This window comes from Perca fluviatilis, chromosome 6 (genome assembly GCF_010015445.1).
Source record: "Perca fluviatilis chromosome 6, GENO_Pfluv_1.0, whole genome shotgun sequence".
NCBI lineage: Eukaryota > Metazoa > Chordata > Actinopteri > Perciformes > Percidae > Perca > Perca fluviatilis.
In genome coordinates, this window is record NC_053117.1 from 10,190,944 (window position 1) to 10,213,065 (window position 22,122).

The following is a 22,122-nucleotide window of genomic DNA, read 5'->3' on the forward strand; positions in this document are numbered from 1 at the left end:
TGTGGATTTTCGGTACTGCCGTACATGCAGATGAATGGTGGCAGTACCCGGATGTCTGCTTTTGTCCGCCGGGGAAAACCTCCACTGGATGACTCGCTTCAGAAGGGTTGAAAATCAGCAACTTTCCCTCTTAAGCGTTTAGCTTAGCACAGTGCCACTGCAACCATAATGGCTTGTCATCCTCCCCAGTTCCATCTTCTCATCAAAAATTGTCACATCCAGTTGCAAAAACAACCCAAGATGGCAACACCTGTATCCCCGAAGTTAAAGCTTCAACACGGCAGTCCACAAACCAATGGGTAACGTCACGGATGCTACGTCCACTAATTTTACAGTCTATGCATTTTAGCAGTCTATAGAAAACAGATTCTGCAATGCAATGCACTTTGTGATTTATAATACCTAACTGGGAGTGTCTAGAAAACAATAAATAACATACAGTATTATGTCCCAAATGGTCAGCCAGGCCTCTTTCATAAAACACACATATGGAAACTAGTTTCATCATTAAAATATTTTCCCCCACCAGGACAAAGCTGTTTCTGCTTCAATAGATTGAGGGATTTATTTTTCAATACAAAGCACCCATAAAACCTTGGAGGCAAAGGGAATATGTCTGACCTAAGCAAAACCGTGCCTTCAAAAGATTTAGATGAGCCTTTGAAAAGCTCCAAGAACACACCTTTAAAAAAAAAAGAAGCTTTAATGGAACTCTATCAGGGTGTGGAGAAGTAGGTTGGACAGGGATTGGGGCTGGACGCTAATACGGAAAAGAAAAGATACAATTCTTTGCATGTCCTTTGGCCTGCCAGGATGTAGACAGTGATTGACAGCTGGCAAGTTGCCAAGCACAACAGACTACTGGGAGAAATATGGGTGACTACAGAAAACAAACACATGCTCATACAGATCAAAACCATACTGTCAGGTTGGAGCCTGCAATATTTTATTGTATTTCAAAGGTGGATACAGAGATGGGCAGTATTTTAATTAAATGTACTTAAAATATTACTAATTAAAATAAGTATTTACAGTAATTTAAAGGCTGTCAAAATAACAAGTTAATAGGTTAAGAGTTAACCAATAAAATTTTTTTTACGTACAATTAACGCATGCACGTTCTGTGATTTGGGCCTTATGTCACTCCGTAATTTGGGAAATCAGGAAGCAATGCAGCACCATTGCACTCACCAGAGACTACTGGACTTATCTCAGTAATCACAGTTACCTCGGGGTCACAGCACATTTTTGTCCGTTTGAGCATATGCCTTGCATCGCATCTAGCCTCCACCCAGGGATGTATTGGGACAAAAATTCGGCCCGGGACTTTGGGATGGCGCTGCCTTTTATGAGAGTGCATGAAGAGCGCACACAGAACATTTTGGGGAAGTCATTTTAATAGTAATAATAATACTACATAATGTAATACAGATGTAAAACAATAAAAAACGAACACAGTCTTTGTGTTATATTAACTTATACAATTACCAACAACTAACCATTGAAAATTAGCAAAGATTTCTAATTCAGCAGGCCATTACAAAAAAGGCAATAGTCGATGTTCTCTTAATTTCTGTTTTAAATAATTTAAAACATAATCATACAACTCTTTCTATATGTGTTTATTTCTATTCATAAAACAATTGTCTATTCAGCGCGACACACTGCACTGCACACCTTTTCACTGTCTCTTTGCTGGTTCCTGTCTTTCTCCTCCTCTTCCTCCTCTTCATCCTTTTTCTCATGCTCATCACCACCGTGACTGGAGTCACCCTGTGTCTCAGCATCCCACATAGTCCCATATAGTCACTGGACTTGACTAATAACAATAGTAATAATAATAAACTGTTATACTTTGCATACTGCATTTACATGCAAAGACAATAACAAAATAAAAGACAAATACAATAAATTAAATTATAGGCATATATTAATGAGTTTAGGAAATCATTTTTATGATAATAAATGCCTTAACTATTCCATCTTAAACCCGCTTTGACCTAATGCCCACATATTATTGCCCAACATAGCCAATAGTGCACCTGCCATGTCTCTGCTGCTGGGTTCTGCCTCATCAGTGCTCTCGCTGACTTGGTATTAACCTTGGCCTTTCCACTACGAAAAAGGTTGATTAATTTTGCGCATTTTGCCACATCTTGCTCTAACTATAGGCGACTTTTTTAACCTCATCTTGTCAGCAACCCGCTTTTTTCTCTGTGATACCATGGTGTGATACTCAGGGAAGTAGTAGGATAGTCAGGCTGAGCCGATCAGATTTAACAAAACATGAAGCAGTCCAAACAGTGAGGGGCCGTTACGCCGCTCGCATCCCCCCTCTAAATTTTGACAGTATTAAATTGACCCAGTCTGACGGCCAGGCCACACTTCCGTTTTGCACTGTCAGCGGATGTGAGCCTTTATTTTCCCAGGTTAAACACAATTAAATTGTTACATTACATTGTTACATTTAGCGGACAAATGTAGTTGTACAATGTGTCTGTTGCTGTAATGCACGAGGTCCATTGATTTAAGTTAACCTTCACAAGTGCAAAGTGGGACACTACATTGTGTTAGTGGGTCACTATACTACAGTTGCATTTAAATTGGCTGTCAATGGTTGCTTTGACTGACAGAAACACCCAGCATTTACTCCTGCATAGGGATGGGCATGATTAATCGACGATCGAAAATTGATTATTAAGAATTTCGTCGATGACGTTAATTCGTTATCGATTAAACTAATACTGGTTGCGTTGCGTAGTGTGAGTCTTGAAGCAATTAAATTAATTTCACAGTGTGGCAGCAATTAAACATTTTACCACTCGTGGGCAATATTTGACTCAAGACTCAGTTACCTGAGGCCCGTTCCAGAAAGCAGGTTTAGTGAAAACTCTGAGTTGGTTAACCCTGAGATGAGGGAAACTCTGGGTTTTCCGTTCCACAAAGAGAGGTAACTTAACCTCAGAGTCAGTTACTATGGTAACTGAGCCTGTGAACCTAACCTGGTCGGGAGCAGGTTTTCTTCAAGAAACCTCGAGTTTCTCTCAGTCTCCTCCCTCTCAGTGGGAAACTGAGAAAAAAAACTCTCTGAGAGGGAGGAGAAACTCATTTCCTCATTCATTCATTCAGTCAGTCTGTATCAGGCGCATTTTAATGCACTTTGTTATCTGCATGAATAAAAAAAAGTATTGGTTTATGTTAGGCAGACTATAAAACGTTTTTTTTCTCAAACATGTCATGTCCTTTTGTCGACGATCCCGTTGATGAAAAAGCTGTATTAATTCACAGAGAGTTTACGTCGGTATTGAGTCCCGACTATAGATGTATTTTCATTTCCACATAACCGATTTGAGAGGTATTTTTTATCACAGTCCATTAGATATGTAGATACCTTATCCGTCCTCATATCACTAACATCAACCATTGTGGACAGGCTTTAACATCCCAGCAGATTCCCAGCAGTGTCGCATTACGTTTTTTGCAAACGGCAGTTTTTTTTACAACAGTGTAGCGGATCATACTGTAATAGTAAAGCCACTGTAAAAGTGTGACTCGCTCTGAAATGTTTTTTAAACGTTTTTGTAGTGTTCCCTGGACAGTAGCCATTAAAAAGAAATACATCATTATACATTATAGTTCTGTTAATGATCATAGTGCTGCAGCTTCAGAATGGGATTAGTATAGTTTACTTTTTCGCCCGCAGTATTGCACCTAAATGAAATTATAGGTGTAATACAATTCCAGTTTTCACTAGTAATATTATAAGTTAACTGTGATTAAATATGAAATTAATACACTGTTAATGCGTACGCATTGACTCGAGCAGCAATTTTCTCCCACACCAATTCTCTCTCTGTTGCAGCAGCAGCCACTGTCTTGCTTTTTTAACGAAATACACGTTCAAACTTGCTGTATGTGCGCATGAGTATTTCCGCCGACCCGTTTGTTTGTGGTTGTTACCATGGTGAATCGTAGAATCATGGCTCCATTCATACTGCCTTTTGTGCAGGCGCGTAACCCTGAGTGAACCTACTCCGAGTTGACTGAACCAACTCAAATCAGCTGTTCTGGAACCGAAAACTCAGAGTTTCCCATCTCAGGGTAAATCAACTCAGACATCAGGGTTAGACTCAGAGTTTGTTAAACCTCCTACCTGGAACGGACCTCTGGTTGCGAGTTTCCGTTTTGATTTAAAAAATAATCATGAAGAGGACACGGCTAAATGTGGTGTGGGACCATTTAGCTGCAGGTTCTGCTGCTTCAGAGCACCGCAGCGCATATATCTATAATCTATAATCTATATCTATAACCTCCAGTTTAACTGCCAAGTTGTTCTTCTTGTAATTAAGATCTCATCGAGGAAAAACACGCTGTATTTTTGTATTTTCATTGCATTTTTATTTATAAAAAGTTAAATAAATAATGAATTTTAATATAAAAATATTAATGATTAATCGATAGTCGATTGTTAATTCTCCCGACGATCGACGAAGAAAATTTAATCAAATTCCCATCCCTACTCCTGCATTTGCAGCCTCCCACCTTCAATATATCCTTATCGGCCACTTCAAATCTATGTCGGAAATTAGCAGAACTCATCTTTTCAATCTTTGAGGTCAGACCCATATTGAAGCTAAATGCCTATAAATGTGATCAAATCAGAGTTGAAAAAGGAGGTTGCGCTTAAACAATGGAGATTCTCTGTAGAGACTCAGAATAAGGCTTTGTGCTGAAACACGTCAACATTGATTTATTGTGATGTGAGCCTAATTAAATTGGGAACTTGAGATGCGCTACCTTTTGACAGAAACCTTTATAATTTACACTTTCCAATGTGTCCAATGCCAAATAATATGTGATTTTTTTATGTAAATTAGATACAACTTTTTACATTACTCAGTCACAGCAGGTAACATTCCAAAGAGACAGCACAAACCCAGCCCACCCCCCCATATTTGCATTTCTATTCACATGTCGATTAGTTTTGTTTTTTTGGGAAGGACCTAAAGGCCCTGACACACCAAGGCGACCTACCTGCGTCAGCCTTTTTTTGCTGTCGGCAGGTGTTGGCCATCGGCCGAACAGGCCAATTCATCCGATTGGTTGTTCAGCTTGAAAACAAGAGTGAGGAAACCTCGGACAGACCCAGGCTCTTGGTTGGCGGCATCAGTCACTGCCAGTTTGGACACAGACACTGCGTGCAGTCACGGCTCGCTCTCTCTCTCTCTCTCTCTCTCTCTCTCTCTCCCTCTCTCTCTCTAGAAAGAGACAGGATGGTGGGGAAAATTGTGGTAATTGTAGCCTGTGTGTGTGTGTGTGTGTGTGTGTGTCTCTCTCTCTGTCCGCCCGTCGGTCTCTGTCTCCGTGTGCCTGATCGCGTGTCTCGTTTGAAATGTGTTTATTTTGGTAAAATAATCGGCTGCACTGTGGTCTTCCTGTATGTGGTTACCTGTCTGGCTAGACACATACACTTTGCGTATCGCAAGAAATAGAGGAGACGCCGAAACTATTGCTGCTGCGTGCGGGCCTACGCGGACACTACACGGACGCTATGCGGACGCTACGCACCCAGTGTGGCCGGACAGACTGGATAACATGGGTAGGTATTCATAACAAAAAATAGCTGCGCTACGCTGCTATACGCTCCAGCTGTTAGTGCCCATTTCTGGGTGGAGAAACCAGACACTTTATGCTGGCAGGTAAGAATGTATAACATGCATGAAGGCAGCTCTAGACCTTTGTGTAAAGATTTATAAAGGCATCATGGATTACACAAGCACTATGCATTTCAACAACACTGCCTTAAGAGGATTTGCTGCAAAAGATAGTAATCCATGGGTTCTATGTACTGTAAAGCATATTGTTACCCCATTCAGAATGGCATTCTTTGGAGTAAGTAAAAACACAATTCTTTTAAAGGGAAAATTGACGGACCGTTTTCAAAATTTAACTGAAATAAAAAAAACTCTCACTCCATACTGTTTTCATCTCATTATTTCAGTGGTCTGTCAAAGCGATCCACGACCCCATTTTTACCACTAATGTGTGTGCATTTTGTGGGATCTCTTTTTTGCCTGACTTTGTTCAAGCAGAGCTGTGTGAATAAACAATGACATTTCAGAGGAAACTGGAAATCATGGTGGCTCTCTGCAGGGAAGAGCGTGCAAAACCCCCCTGAAGAGAAGCTCAGTCCATCCAAGGGTCATTACCTAGCTGTGATCAGAATACATAATGCTTGTACTGCCAAGATGAAAGGCCTCGGGAGACGTCTGTGCCTTCTATTCCGCAGTGCATGTCCATCAGTGCAACCCGCTCTATTCATCACTGCATTCATCATCGTTTAAACAAGCTTCCTGGGTCGTGACTCTCTCCCAAAGCGCCACATTGTTGACACCGAGTGGAGTACATAACTACATATTGACTCTCTGCAGAGTAGTAGGGACAAAAAAGAGATTGGAGGATTGAAGGCTTGACTTTGGTTCCTACAAGTCAGTTGGCTAAATGAAGGACTCAATTACAGAGCCCCCATGGTAACGCGCCGTGAATGTGAGTCTCTCCACAGCAGCTGGGACATCAAAGTCCAGACTACCACCTGTGAGGGGCTTCAGGAAAAGAACGCCAATAGCATGACACCTGGAGGACTCCTATAGGGAGAGGGAGAAATATGTGGTGCTCCCTGGGCCCATCTGTCACACAGCATGGGAAACACACAGTGACATGAGGATGGCCTTGGGGAGGGTCACACATCTATCCTCTGTATGTGTGCCTGCACTACTGCCCACAAATACATTTATTATTTATTCATTTATTTTATTCTTTTTTTTTATTCTACTGATGATGACTGCTTTGAAACTGCCCATAGTCAATGTTCACCAATATTTTATTGTGACAAAAGCCAAACACGTAGGGAACTAATAATTACTTGCATCACCAATTGATCTTTTATCATTTTTATTAATGATTTATTATTAATGGTTAAAGAATAAGGCTGGAGTTAGGGCTGGGCGGTATGGCCTAACATTTTTATCATAGTATAATTTGAAGCACAGACAGTAACGGTATACATCATGGTATATTCATTTTTCTTAAATTTTCTAATATAAATACTTCTAAAGGGTTACATCACTGGCATGGCAACTGATTGGCAGCTATTACTGTAATCTTAACTGTATTGTTAGTAAATATCCCACATACTGCAGAGAACATTGTTTGTTTGGGTAGGTATTCAAGTTTCAATTTTGGGATTCTGATAGGCTATTGATTTTGTTTTTTCAATTCTGTAGAATAACAGAACCCTTAAAAATAAATACTTTTAGTTAGTGTGTAAGTTAGTACGTCAAATTGATTTCTAAAGTGCTTTTCACAGACATAAGCCAGAAAGTGCTTTACAGGGCATAACACAAAATACAAGACAAGATAAAATTACCATGTGAGCATGTTTAAAAAGTACAAAACTAAGAACACCATACAAATGAGAATACGTAACGTGCAGAGGTGCATACCAGGTGCTACCAGGTTTTCCAAATGCCTGCCTGAAAAGTAAGTATTTATCTGCCTTTTAAAATGATCCACAAAAGGCTGTAGACCATACTTTGAGTGTTTCAAAGTTTTGGCGCTATGGACTCAAAGGTTTGATCACCACAGGTCTTAAGCCTAGTGTGTGGGACAAACAGTAAAATGAACATGTTAGACCTAAGACAGGGAGCTGACGAGAATGGGTGAATTTGTTCAGCCACATATGCATGAGCCTGACCGTGCAATAGACTTAAGAACAGGGGTAATGTGAGACCGTCTATTTGACCTAGTAGCCTCTTGCATTCTGGATTGACTGAAGGCGAAGAAGAGCAGACATACTAAGTGAGGAGAAAAGTGTGTTACAGTAGTCAATGCAAGATGAGATTAAGGCATGTATAAGCAACTCAATATTGATAATTGAAACTAATGTTAACTAATGTTTCTTATGTGTAAACAACAAGATCTGGTCCGCTGCTTAACATGGGTGTCAAACGAAGAGGATTAATCACATACAGTATTACCCCTAAATTACGCAGGTTGGAGAGGACAGCAGAGCAAAGATGCCCAATCCATTGCAAGGACATGGGGACAACCTTTTTTGGAACAACAACCAGAACATCTGTCTTATGGGCATTGAGCCGTAAGAATCTTTCTGCTAACCAGCCCCTAATAACGTTTTAACAGTCAAGAAGACTACATATAAAAGCCTTGCTGGGTTTAAATGAGAAATGAAGCCGGATATCATTCACATACTGTATAACTGGTATGCAATATCAAATCTTTTTATGGTCTGACCCAAAGGCAGCAAATGTATAGAGAATAACAGGGACCCCAAAACAGAGCCCTGCGGGACACCACAGGACAATTTAGAGGAATCAACCAAGCCTCCAATAGATATAGTAAAACTTCTGTCAGTGAAATACAATGAAAACCAGTATAAAGCTATGCCTGATATGGCCACCCAATTATGGCATGCAGAACTGAGGTCAAGAAGTACCAACACAGAACAACATCCTGCATCAGACATTAAATATTGTTAAAAACCTGCTGTTTCAGAAAACCTGATTGAAACGTTTTTTTATAAATATTGTGCCTCTCCAACTCAGCAATCGTTGTTTTTTTTGTGATTGGTCAAAACCTTCTCTAGGATTTTTGACAAAATTGGGAGTTTAGATATAGGCCTTTAATTGTTCGGCAAAGCAGTATCTAAATTGGTTTTCTTTATTATGGGCTGAATGGTAGCATGCTTAGATTAGGAAGGACATGTTTTGTGGACAAGGAGGAATTTACAATCGTTGAAACAGCAGGGCCAATAATTGGTAAAACCTTAAAAAAAATAGACACGATGGTATTACATCAAAGTGCTAGATGATAGCTTAATTTTCCTAATCAAATCTAAAACAAATTTTAAACTGATTGGTTAAAAAAAGTCCAGAACAGTTAGCGATTGAGAGGGGCTGGAATTGGGCAGGCAAGTCCCAGGATGAAATCTGGACCTAATAGACATTACCTTATTGATCAAGAAGGTAAGGAACTTGTTGTAATAATCTGTGGAAAACCATGGTAATGTAGAGAGTGGCGGTAAAACAATATTATTAATGGTGTCATAAAATGAAAAAAGAAATCCTAAGGGATTTCTTTTTGAAGAAGCAATTAAGTTAGCAAAGTAAGCAGTCCGCGCTTTCTTTTATTAATGCATTAAAATTTCCGCTCCTCACTCACAGGGCTGTTGGTTCCCTCCGCTCCCCCGCCTAAAGCCACTCCTGGCTTCTACGTTCAATATTGCTCCGTGCTTAACCCAGATTTCACTCTGCTCTACCAAAATTGCTCAGCTCTCCAAAAAAAGATATAAAGCTGCGTTGTATTTATCACATGAACAGCCTTCATGCCCCGAGCTTCGCCAGCAAAAAGTCAGCCGGATGACAGACACTTGCGGCATAGAGAGGAAGAGTGGGTGCAGTTTTTGGCCAACCCCTGATGATTTCCTAACCCTAAGTATTTTGTTGCCTAAACTTAACTAGTTCCTTTTCATATTTTTAACTGTGTTTAAAACAGCAGCAGTTATGTTATTAGAATGGTCACATGATTAAAACTGCCACCGCGGTCAAGTTTTATGGTCAGGTGTTTAAAATGATCCCCGTGCGGCAGTATTTATAACGGTCATCTATGTTATTTTGGGAGTAATTGGAAAGCGACCTATTCTGATTCTATGAGGATGTGTTGGCTGTTAACACTTACAACAGCACCTAATGTGGATTAATCATCCACTGAAAGTAATCCCAAACAAAAGCAGTATATCTTGCAATTTGAATATAATTTGCTAAAAACTACAGTGTGTAGAGGGGTGAAAACAGCTAACTAAGTCAGAAAATTAAAACAAGAGAAAAACAAACACCCCTTTTTATTTTTATAAATGTGCCTTAAACTGAGAATACATGCTATATTGAGTATATGAGTTGAATAAGCAGTTTATTACATTGCTTGTACATATCAGTGTTTAGAGAATCTTGTGCAAATGGAGACTAAGGGCTCGCTAATGCTAGCGGCCTTGTATAGAGTGTAGCCACAGTTGTGGAAAGCTCACTCAAAGCAATAGGGAAACGTGTAAATTCACTCAATGCATTATGCACTTAATTAATGAAACAGTTTCCATGCAGGAAGTGAATTTCTGGTTATCTGTAGCCAAATGAAGATGCTGTATTTGCTGTTTACATATCTGTGTTTTTATGGTCTAAGCCAGGGCTCTCCAACAGGGGGTCCAGGACCCCTAGCGTGCGAATGCACTAATGTCAAGCATAATAGAGAACAGCGCCATTAAAGTAGTAAATGTTGGTTGAATGTAGTTGTTATAGTTTAACTCAATTGTGACATGTGTTTATTTTATAGTAAAAGGTGAAATGTGTGTAATTAAAGTACCAGAGGATGGTAAATAATTAGAGAGAAACAGCACAGTGAGGACAAAGGATAGAGTGTCAGGTGAGATGGATGATAAGATAGTGGGAGACTGACAGACAGATAGATGGTTGAAATGATATTTGGGTAAACTCTGGCCTCACCTTGCCTCTCCCTGATTGATCACCATGTACATCTCCCAGGACATATTTTCAGCCACGGCTCCATGAGGCACCAGCAGGCTGACCCCTGGAAAACACACAAATGTGTCAACAGCAACAACTCCAACAACCTGACGGTGTAGATGAAAATAAGGGCTTACAGCTTGTCCTACATGCAGGGGTTATGGGAATATTTATGAGAGCTTCATTTCACTTGAATGAACTATGGCATATCAAAGAATAAAGTGAACAAATCTTCCAAAGTGTTCCAATATAATTTTTACAAGAAACATGATAAAAAAATGAAACACGTATCTTAGCACATGGAAACACTGATCATCTTAAATATTTTACAGAGTGAAAGAGGATATAGCGGTTAGTTTGCTGTAGCACCTGGAGTTAGATCATTTTTTAACTAAAATAGTTACACAGGATTGGACATAGTCATTAGCATCGACTGTATGGGATTCTGAATTACAATTGGCTGTTAATAATGATGGTTTCTTAGGTTCTGGTATGTTAATTGCTCTGAATGTCCTTCAAAATAAAAGAAGATTAAAAAAATACATAGATTGTCTTCCAAAACCTGTTGCCAATACAAAGAATACGTTTTCTGACCTGCTATATCTATGGTTGAGACTGTGCTCCCCCAAAAGTGTTTTAATCAAGCAGCAATTACGACTCATATTTACGACTAGTGGTTGTAGTAGTTATGACAGGAGCAAAGCAGGAAGTAAGGTGACTTTACACTCTGGAGTTAAGGAACATTTCATCAAAAATGTCTAAAACTGAGCAGTTATAAGGACTACCAAAACTTTTTAAAACACAATTTGTCAAGGCAGTGATATAAAAAAAAGTGATATAGGACACCTACTAAAGGAGTTCGGTGAAACTGACCGTTTACTGTTCTAAATGAATGCGCTACATTAAATCAATAAGGAAATGTGGATTTATTATTTCCAAATCGTCCTCTGAACACCACAGGATGGCGCTAAAACACACAGGCTGAAAGAAGTAAGTTATACTGGCCCTCTGGACTGACTTTGTTTCACAGCGAATAACGTTATCTCACATCCCGTTCACTGTTCAGCTCGCTGCTTCAGGCTGCGCCGCTGCAGCCGACAGTAACGTTACACATCGCGGATCAAATTCTTTGTAAAAGTCATTATATTGTTTTGGGGACAATGACATGGCTGGATAGCTAGCTTGTCTTGTTGTTCAACATACTGTCAAATTATTTTTACTGATTGCCAACTGTACACAATGTTATTGACTTTGGATCTTGCTAGCATAGCGTTAACTTTCTGGCTCGTAGCTAAACTGAAGGGTTCTATCAGCTGAGCGGACTATATAAATATCTCCGCTTGCTAAGAGAGGCAAGTCGTATCTAAGGTTCTTCCTAATTCCTGGTGGAGAGAACAACGTTTGCATTGCATAAGAACCTGATGGATGGGAATGATTGTTCCAGGTATTAGTCAAACCGTCAGGCGTAACCAGGGAAACTGAGTTATTGTTTGGATAAACTTTAGATTTCGATTGTAAAACTAATTAAAATATGAACTAATGTTTTAAAAATATGTTATTTGGCAAGTGACCATGGTATAAGCGGGTTAATGCCCTTCGAGGTGTCCATTGTCAGGTAGTAATGGACTTCGTCGGACGGTTCACACCTCGCTGTCGTCCATTAATACTTGACAATGGACACCTCGTCGGGCATTAACCCTTACGTAATCACAACAATTCTTTCCACTGAAATTGTGGTACTTTTAGGACCTGAATCAATTTAGTGTTGATTGAAAGAGGTTGGTCAAAAAAGTGTTTCGGAACACACCAAAGCGACGAGACGTAATACGTCTCCATAACAGTAGGTGGCGCAATCTGTATTGTCGCCCAAAAATGAAAACCAGCAGCTGATAGGACGAACGCGTCACATGGTCTGGTTTCTCTGGAAATTCAAAAGATAGACTGTCGTGGCGGCTTGTTCAGAATACGATCTCATATTGTACTAAAATAGTTCACCAAAACGTGTTTCTGAAAACATTTTAAGCGAGAAATAGGCCATGCAGTTGCTGAATCGGTCTTCATTTCAGATCGACAAAGGTCAGTTTAAAAGATTTTCGTCAGATTTTGAGAGACTAGTCACGTTCATTCCGTTTCTGGGTTAGCACTCTACCAATCAGAGGGGTCATTTGAGTCTGACTGCCGGCAGTGCCCGCCCCGCCGATTTTACATGTCAAATCGGCCAAAATGAAGGCCGACGGACCCTTGGACGGAGGACAGCACGGAACACACTGAACAGACTCGAGTCACTGACCTCGCCACACTGTCCAACGGCTGATTATCGACCTGGTGTGTCAGCGCCTTAAGAATTCAAACCATGAGGGAAAGAGGTTTCAAAATGGCCGAGGGTCAAAGAGCCCGGAGTTCCCATTGGCTAGCGGAACCTGAACACAACGGGGTTCCGTGACCAGCTGGCCGAAACTATAAAACTTCCCCTCACTCTCTCCTCTCTGTCTTCCACTGCATGCGGACGCTGCTACAGGTTGCCCTCCTCAGTCTTTCCACTGCAGCTCCGGTTGCTACAGGTTGACACATTTTTTTCGGTGTTCTGGAAGCACTTTGGATCCTGAAGAAGCACGCACCTGCTGATTCATTCCGGTGCTACTGGTGCACGTATGGCTATTAATCTGATTGTGGGACCACCGAGTCCAATCTATTTCTGTGAAAGCACCACTGATCATGGTGCATTGTTAATGTTGTGTTAAATAATGTAGCTTGTTTGAAACTGTAAATGCTACATTGCTATCTCCCGCCGAAGCTACTGTACAAGTGAGGTAATATTGCTTCCTGTAAGTCAGTCGAACCACCGGTACCGCGACTTGACGAGACCGTCACCTTGTAGCCCTGTGTAGAGGCAGAGAGAAATAAACATCCCCTTGTTAGCAAGCTTCTCAGTCTCCGGCCATAACGTCACGTTAGGCCAGAGTCCTGAGTGAACGAGAGGATGGTTATGGTCAGAACCTTGAAGATCAAGACTCCAAGCGTTTCTTTCTCTAAACGTGCTTTTCTCTCCTCTTTTACACTAACCAATCACACACACACGGACACACACACTAGCTAGCCATACGGCTGCGCACAGTCCAACCCACCATCTTGGGGTTAGATAACCTTTAATAAAAAAATTTAAATTTTGAAAAAAAAAAAAAAAAAAAAAAAAAAAAAAAAAAAAAAAAAAAAAAAAAAAAAAAAAAAAAAAAAAAAAAAAAAAAAAAAAAAAAAAAAAAAAAAAAAAAAAAAAAAAAAAAAAAAAAAAAAAAAAAAAAAAAAAAAAAAAAATCCCTCCACCCCCCCACACACACACACACACACACACACACACACACACACACACACACACACACACACACACACCAATTGTTGTGTTGTTTTGTTTTTTTTGAAAAAAAAATAACTTTATTTGATTAATATTGATTGACTATTGATTAATTATACTTTTTGGTGATTATTTGTAAATGTTGTAGTAACAGCTAGTTGAACAGGTCAGTGATCGAATCTCACCCTTCCTTTGTTCCTTTCAAAGATACCAGATAAATTAATCAAATTAGGATCTGTATTTTAAAGGAAACAACACCTCTGAGACGGTTTTCACAGTTCAGTTATTGGTCCCTGATTCCAGGGTGGTGCCCCGTTTTGATTGTTTGTCAATTTAGTAAAGTTATTAATACACATATTCATAACTTTATTAATATTGATAAAACATATTTGATAAAATGCCAATAATTGAATCTGTACCCTTACCAATTCCCAACATTAGACAAGACAGAATCTGAAACAACTCAGTTTATCCCAGTCAAGGTTCACTTGATCGGCCTGAATAGAATAGGCCTAAATGGGCACATTAATCAATATCTGAATCAAATTCAGTTGTAAACAGTTTTTTCTGAATAAGACACTATCTAAAAATAATAAAGCAATTTTATTTATTCTGATCTCCCAACCAGCTCCCTACACTTTAGATTATGCAATATTTTTTAGGAAGCAAGTGGAGATTTCTGCAGAGCAACACTGCCCTGTCACTGTTGCCTGACACTATTTATCTGCTTCTGTGTGAACGGAGAGGCATTCGCACTGAAGAGATGAGAGCATATAAAAGACCAGCTTTACAAATACAAGGTTAAAAGGAGCAGAGTGGGAGATGACAGATAAAGATGGTTTTGGCAGCTTTATGGAAAGTGAATATTTTGTAATACCGCAGTCATCTTTGAAGTGTGCGTTTTAAGCAGTTTGTTTTCATTAAATAATCATTCTGTGTTACATGTAGTGGAGGCTGCTCAGCAGTGATGGAGAAAACTGAGAGATGTGAAAAATGTCAGCCAAGAGTAAGTCAAACAACTGGATTTATTGTGTTGTGTTAAAAGTATTGCACTATTTAAAGGGTCAATTCATACAAATAAAAACAACAACGTATTTTCTCAGTTTCCCACAGCGGCCATGACAACTCAGAGCACTGCAACCTTAAGTACTGTAAAGCTGCAATTGATAGCCTGAGCGTTGCTTCAATCCCTGAACTCAAACTCATATATTTGGGACAGGCATTTAGCTCCTTTCACATATAACTCCAACTGAAAACTGCCAGAAAAAATGTGAAATACAATTAAATCGTTTATTTAAACCAGTATGAATATTACTCATATAAAAATAAAGCCATAAAATAACATATCAATCATTCATAATCTAGCTCTAAGAGACAGAGAGAGAGAGACTGATACAGACAGAGAGAGTGAGAGAGAGGGAGAGACCCTTGTCAAAAATAATGGTAGCCTAAAGCTGCCTACACATGATCCATAGTAAAACTGCTGTGCACTGGCCGTTCCATTGTTTTCCTATGGGAAGAGCAATGCTACCCAACTAGGCGCAGCACTACCCCTGGGGTCGCGCACCACTCGGAATTACACCGTGCGCTGCGCTCAAAGACCAAATTATTGAAACTTTGCTTTGCTCTGTGCCCTACCTCGCTTTTTTGCACCCAAGGATTTACGGCACACGGCATACCTACACAACAACAACACCTCTATCCTGTTAAAACCCACCTGCCTGTCAGCAACAAACCTATTTGGCAAACTAAAAAAGAAAAGTGAGAGATCCAACAACATGATGTAGGAAGAAGAGAAATAATTGTTTCTGTCAGTTCAACGTGTGGTCTGTTTGACGAACAAAGTTTTATAGATAGTTAGCAATGGACTTCACATAACACTATTCACAACTTAGATTAGTTTTTATAAGCAAACCATTTTGATTATTTTGAGCAGTGGAACATTACGGACTAAAATATTATAAATAATCGATGATTACATTTTTTAAATTATGTTTTTTAATGAATCACCCTAAGGCGTAATTTCCACTGGGGACACTTTCAAATTTGTTATATATATTTTTTAAACGCAAGCCATCATTGCCACGGAGGAGCAGGACACAGAGAGCCTGCGTTTGTGTGGAACGTCGCGTGAACATCAGACATGGAATTTTAGGGTCAAGGCAATTTGGCCTTGGGTGTGAAAAAAATGTTGGGGTACAAAGGCCATCTTATCAAATTATTCTGCACAGGGATGCTCAAACATTTATCTGTAAGTAAACAAACAAAAGAACTTTGAGTGGAGGGGGATGCCGGCCGTGGCTGCTAGCGCGGCTAAGGGAACTGCCACACAAATTGACACTGCGAAGCCTCCTACTCACCAACACCAGATCGATCACACACAAAATGGATGAGCTACAAATACCCACGGAAAGGTTTCGTGATAATTATAACAGAAACCCTGCTGAACACATTTATCACGGATGGCAGCTAGCAGCTAGCAACTAGCAGCTAAAGGCTAACAGGGCAAGCTACCTACCGGCAGGATTGAGACAGGGAAGGTGAATTTAAACAATGTCTGAGTTGAAAACGCATCTTGTTGTCACGTAAGGGCCCTGTTCATGTTGCACAGACATTTTAATTGCATTTTGTGTCTGTTAAGAGGCACAAAAACTTGCACCGACAACTACCGTTTTAGCTCAGTGGAAGCTCGTACACGTAGCTGCAGCTACTCCGTAAAAATTGGCAGGAATTCTCCTTTAACCTGGAAAGGGAGTTTTTTTATTTTACAGCAGATTAAGGAGAAGATGTCAACTGACTCAACAAAGAACCTAGAGAAAAGGGTCATCAGCATCAACTCTAAAAAGTAGTGAACGATAGAAACTTCTAATGAGCAGGTATCGTGGTTGCGGCACTTCGTAAAAATGAAATGAAACTAGTCCACTTTAAACCGCAGCATTTTCTGTCAGCAATGTATGTTAAGCAGACTCTGGCTGCTAGTTTAATGTTAGACTCAATATGATCATAACTCAGTTGACAGGGAGAAGCAGAGACAGGGAGAAGCAGTAGCAGCACAATGTTATAGGAAGGTCATGCGCTGTACGAAGGGCCAGTTGATTTTGATTTGTTATGATAGAAGGGGAAGAAGTGTACATGATAAGTAGTGAATACAGTTTGAATATTATCAAATGTAATGTGCTTCTAAATGTTCTTCTTGTAGGAGCCAAGTTTAATAGGGATGTAGGGAGTTAGAATAGAATAGGTAAACGTTACATCCTTATTGTCCCTTAGGGTTCAAATTTGTCAAGTTGATCAATCCCTGTCCTTTACCTGTTATAGATAGAAAATAAACCAGTTCAACGCTGGTAACCACTTTCCCCACATTTCTTTGATGACTCAAATGTATGCTCTAGTCGATTTTGTGTTTTGACCATTTGTGAACTAAACCCTGTCTCGTTTACCATGCTTCATGTGTGTGACTTTTTTCAGACACAAAGCATTAATGGTGAACATTTTTGACTGCTGCAATCCCGGATAAGCGGACGAAGATGGATGGATGGATGGATTTTTGACTTTATAAAATGATCCTCTCAAGTCTTGGCAATCAGCCCATATATTAAACAATAAGACATATTTTTCTTATATATAGGTTAGTACTATTCTTTCTATTTTCTATTTATCAACTTAATTATTTCCTGGATTTTGTATCATCACAAATGTATGTAGAAATGCAGAAAATGGGATTCAAATGGAAAAAAAATTCTGGCGGAGAACTGGCGGGGTTTTTTGTGTGTCCCCCCCCCACTTCTTCAACCAAAGTTACACTGTTGTAATTACCATTAACAATTCAAATATACACTGTATTGGAATCAAGGCGGAAATCTCAATCAGACATCTCATAACATAGGTTTATTAAAGTAAAAAAAAAAAAAAAGGAATGTTATTATTTTTGTTCCATAAAACTAAGGTGACTTCAGTAATCTGCAGTAAAGTGCTGCACACGACTGGCTATTAAGTCTCTTGTATGGTGGTGCAGTCATGCTGTTTGAGTGCTGCACTTGACAGCAGTGACTCCTCCACTTAGACCCTCAGCCTGAAAGACAACCGCAGGAGGCAGATTTTACTTCACCTCACCACACCGAATGAGGGCCAACACTATGTACACAAGGACCACAGAAGAGTGCTATGGTTTGCACAGACTTTTGACCTGGTGACAACTATAACGGTCGATGCAAACTTCTCCAATCGCTGCATTTGTGTGGGCGGAACATAATGAAATTGTGAACCCTGTTTGCCTGAGAGAGCCTGTGAAGATGGCAATATAGGGTCTAAGGAGTGTGAAGTACAAACTTTGACAAGCTGAGTTACATTAATAATACTTACGTATGTGCCATATTTTTCTGTGTTTTTCTCATCTAATATCACATTAACTTCTTTTCATTTTCTGATAGTATTTGCTGGAGGCTGTGCAGCAAACATGTATGGTACTAAAATCTCCAACACATAATCTTGGGAATTGTTGGGTAGGATGGGGACATGGGTCAAATCTAATTTTGTTAAATAATTTTCTTCTTCTACTATTGTTCTTGTAAATAAATGGATCCATGATTAAAGAGCAGGACTTTTGCTTGTTTAAGTATTCCTTCTACAGATGGCATGGCCTTTAATCAAAATCGAAATATACACCACCAAAGTTTGCCGCGATTCTCAGATTTAAATGACGCTATGACTTCCAGGGCAACAGGAAGTGACCCGAATTTTGAGTAGTTATTTTATTAGCCGTCAAGGTATCGTGTGCCTTTGTGAAGTGTTAACGTGAATCATATAAATTATATTCTTTAAATGTTTAGCTTTATAGCTATATGCATTTTGGCTGTATTAAGCTTTATTTGTCTACTCACCTGATCCACCCCTGTATTATACTGTGGTGTTGGTATGTTTCAATTTAAGGGGCGGGCTTCAGGCTTATATAGACTGGCAGTGTCTGTTGCATGGGGAGAGGTTAGAGGAGACTAGAGGTAGGAGGACATAAGTCTGTTGGATGCCCTCAGAGTCGTGACTTGTCTAAAGGTCAATTAGGAAAGTGGTATGTTTGGATAATGTGGCTATTTTTGACTCTCAAGTCAATTTACTTTATTTTAAGTATATTTTTTTGTTGCTTTCCTTAATTTTGATCATTTTAAAATTATCATTCTTGCCTCCAAGGCCTTAATTGGAAAAAAATAAAATAAAAATCCCATCTTTTCAACCTCATCTCCGACTCATCCGACTGTTTACACCTGCTCAACTACTCATCTTCATCTACCTTCAACAACCTTTAGCAGACTGTTCTTATGAACCATTCATACATATTGCTACGAAAAGCAATTCACTGTAATTCATATGTATTCCACATATTTAAAACTGTATGCACCACATTGACTGCTGCTGTATAAGAGTGCAAAACAACGCATAGTGATGTGGTCAGGGTCAGTTGTTGGGTCTTAAAACACAATGCTTTCTAGTCGTTAAGATTAGTTAGTTAAATTAGTTAATTAGTTAAGATTAGCTTGAAAACAGGGTTAACAAGGGGGAGGGGAGCGGAGTTCGTGTCCCGGGGAAAACACAAAACTTTCATCTGGGAATTGCATGGTCGTGTCCTGGGAGTACTCCTAAGGGGGCTGGTGTTATAATTCAAACCACAATCTTTTTTCTTATCATAACCTTTGCCGTCGCGGTATCATGGTAACCTCTCCATGAACCATCACCTGAAGAAGTTTGTGTTCGGAGCTGTCAACCAATCACCTTCTGGTAGTGAGTTTGGTCAGGGGGTGGGGGAAAACTCTGGACAAACCTGGTAAGCCCAAACGGGTAGTGCGGGTGAACTGGGAACATCTGGCGGATGCCCCTGTAGACCGTTATAGTTGTCAGTCTGTCAGACTTTCAACAGGGATCTTTTTAGGCATCCCTGTGGAGGTTGGGGGCATTGAACCCAAGTGGGCAATGTTCAAAGCTTCCATTGCTAAAGCTACGGCGGGGAGCTGTGGTCTTAGGTGCCTCAAGGGGTGGTAACCCTCGAACACCATCGTGGACACCGGTGGTCAGGAAAGCCGTACGACTGAAAGAGTCTTGCTGGGATATGTTATCTCACAGGACTCCGGAGGCAGTTGCAGGGTACTGACCGGCCCAAAGGGCTGCAGCCTTTGTCGTGAAAGAGGCAAAGCAGCGGGTGTGGAAGAAGTTCGGAGAAGACATGGAGAAGGACTTTCAGTCGGGACCAAGGTGCTTCTGGAAAACCGTTGCATCTTTTGTTGGAGATGTAACCTCCTTAAATATGCATGTGACAATTATTCAACTCAATAAGAAATTAATACATTTGAATGCATTAATAAACCCCTGGACTGTAATATTTCAGATGTGTTTGAGCCAGATTTCTGCTTATGTTCAAAACTTTGAACACATTCAAAATATAACTCATCCCATCTGTGTTCTCTGAGATTTGTAAATAGGCTATTACAAGAATACAATCACTATATTTCAGAAAATAATCCACCTGCACCATAGTCTGCTGTGCATTACATGATTGCTCTCCTGATATGGTAGATCTCAGACCTTCTGACAGACACAGAGCCCCTGGTCTCTGATTTTAGCGAAGTGGCTGTACACTGCTATACATCAGAGTTGGAAAACCGAAACTACGGCAGAAATACACAGAGCACAAACGCGTCACATCTGCCGCAGCATGTCCACAGCATGTAAAAAAACATTCGGGGCTGTAGCCGGGGACGCCCAGGCCTAACGATGCCTCTGGTGTACCACTTTCTAGAGCTGAGAACAGTTGACACTTTTTTTTTATGCCTACGAAACATAACAATGAAGGACTGCCTTCTTTAACAACAAGCACCAGGAAAGTGAAGAAGAAATGGTGGTAAATGTGTTGCAAGATACTCTGGGAAGGCTGCACCTCATACTAAACAGCACTGGCTTATGATGGCTTCTATAATGAGCGGTTATTGCAATATCTCATTATGGAAACCAAGAGCATAGTGGAAAGGCTATTTTTCATTATTATATAAAAAACATAGAGGCAGTGATGTTTCTACTAAAAGACCCAGACTGTGCTTTTATCTACTTTCTGTGAAGCTCACCGGTGTTTGGCACCACCAGGCGTCCTCCGGGGTGGCCGAACACGCCATTGGTCCTCAGCTGCTCTTTTCCAGTGCTGAAGGGCCCATTGAGGGTGAGCAGGCCCTGCTTGCATCTATCCACGGTAATGCTGTAGTCCCGGCTCAGATCCCGCGGGAAGGTCTCGGCGGAGGCTTTGGCGTGGAACTCTGCCCGCTCGGCCACACCTAGTGAAACCATAAAGGAGCTCTGAACTTTGACCTTGATGTCTGGCAGGGGGTCAAATAGATCTTTGTCTGTGCTGTCCTGGAAGCAGAGGGGCGTGCTGTATGTCCGTCCAACTGTTAAGTCAGGCTGCATCGAGGAGTTGAGAAGTAGGGGGTTGCCTACAGAGATAGAGAGATAGCACAGCCACACAGTCACCTAAAACCCCTGCTGACATGGGACTCGCATTATGTAGGGAACTCCTTTAATACAGTAAATTAATGTTTAACAAAAAGCAGACAGCATATTTGATATTAAAATCACCTTTAATCTCAAGAATGAATACAAATTCCTGGATATCCTTAGGTAACATTAATCTAGTTCGAGGTTTAAGAGCTACATATCTGGTTTTCTTGCAGCTGACCAGTTAATTAAAACAACATGTCCGGGCAGGCAACCACTGCATCAGAGGTAAGGGAGCACAACCTGGACAGAAGGTCCAGGGCTCAGAGCCACGGTCAAAGCGTTAGATTTAATTACCAAGCACACACACAGCTTGATCTCCATCATCCATCTGCTGGACTCAGCTCCTCTGGACAACGAGTCGTCCTCATGAAGGACAGAAGGGAGGGCCAGGAGGGGTGTAGGTGACTGCTCTGTAAATGAGAGGAGCCCTTCAGCTCCCAGTGTGGACCCAACAGCCTGTGGAGGGGGGTCTAAATCTGTGGCCATTAGATGTGACGACGCTGCCAAACAGAGCGAGGAGCATGCCGCATCGATCTGGCAGACTCAGATGTGCAGTGCCCCTGGACAAGACGTGCCAAGATAACAGTGAAGTCATTGAGTCCTTGCTGCCCAGCTGTTGCCTGGTGAGGGGTACAAAGCGGGAGGCTA

At 40.5% G+C, this 22,122-nt stretch overlaps 1 protein-coding gene across 3 annotated transcripts in view; it reads right to left on the bottom strand.

The window, feature by feature from the left end:
* The window catches only part of unc5db (unc-5 netrin receptor Db), a 396,816-nt gene that overhangs the window by 68,792 nt on the left and 305,902 nt on the right, over positions 1–22,122 (bottom strand). For all 3 annotated transcript variants that reach the window (XM_039803695.1, XM_039803693.1, XM_039803694.1), the window contains 2 exons: positions 21,048–21,410; positions 10,572–10,656 (listed from right to left, as the gene is read on the bottom strand). In XM_039803695.1, coding sequence (XP_039659629.1) covers positions 10,572–10,656; positions 21,048–21,410 — 448 coding nt within the window. The remainder of the gene's footprint in view (positions 1–10,571; positions 10,657–21,047; positions 21,411–22,122) is intronic.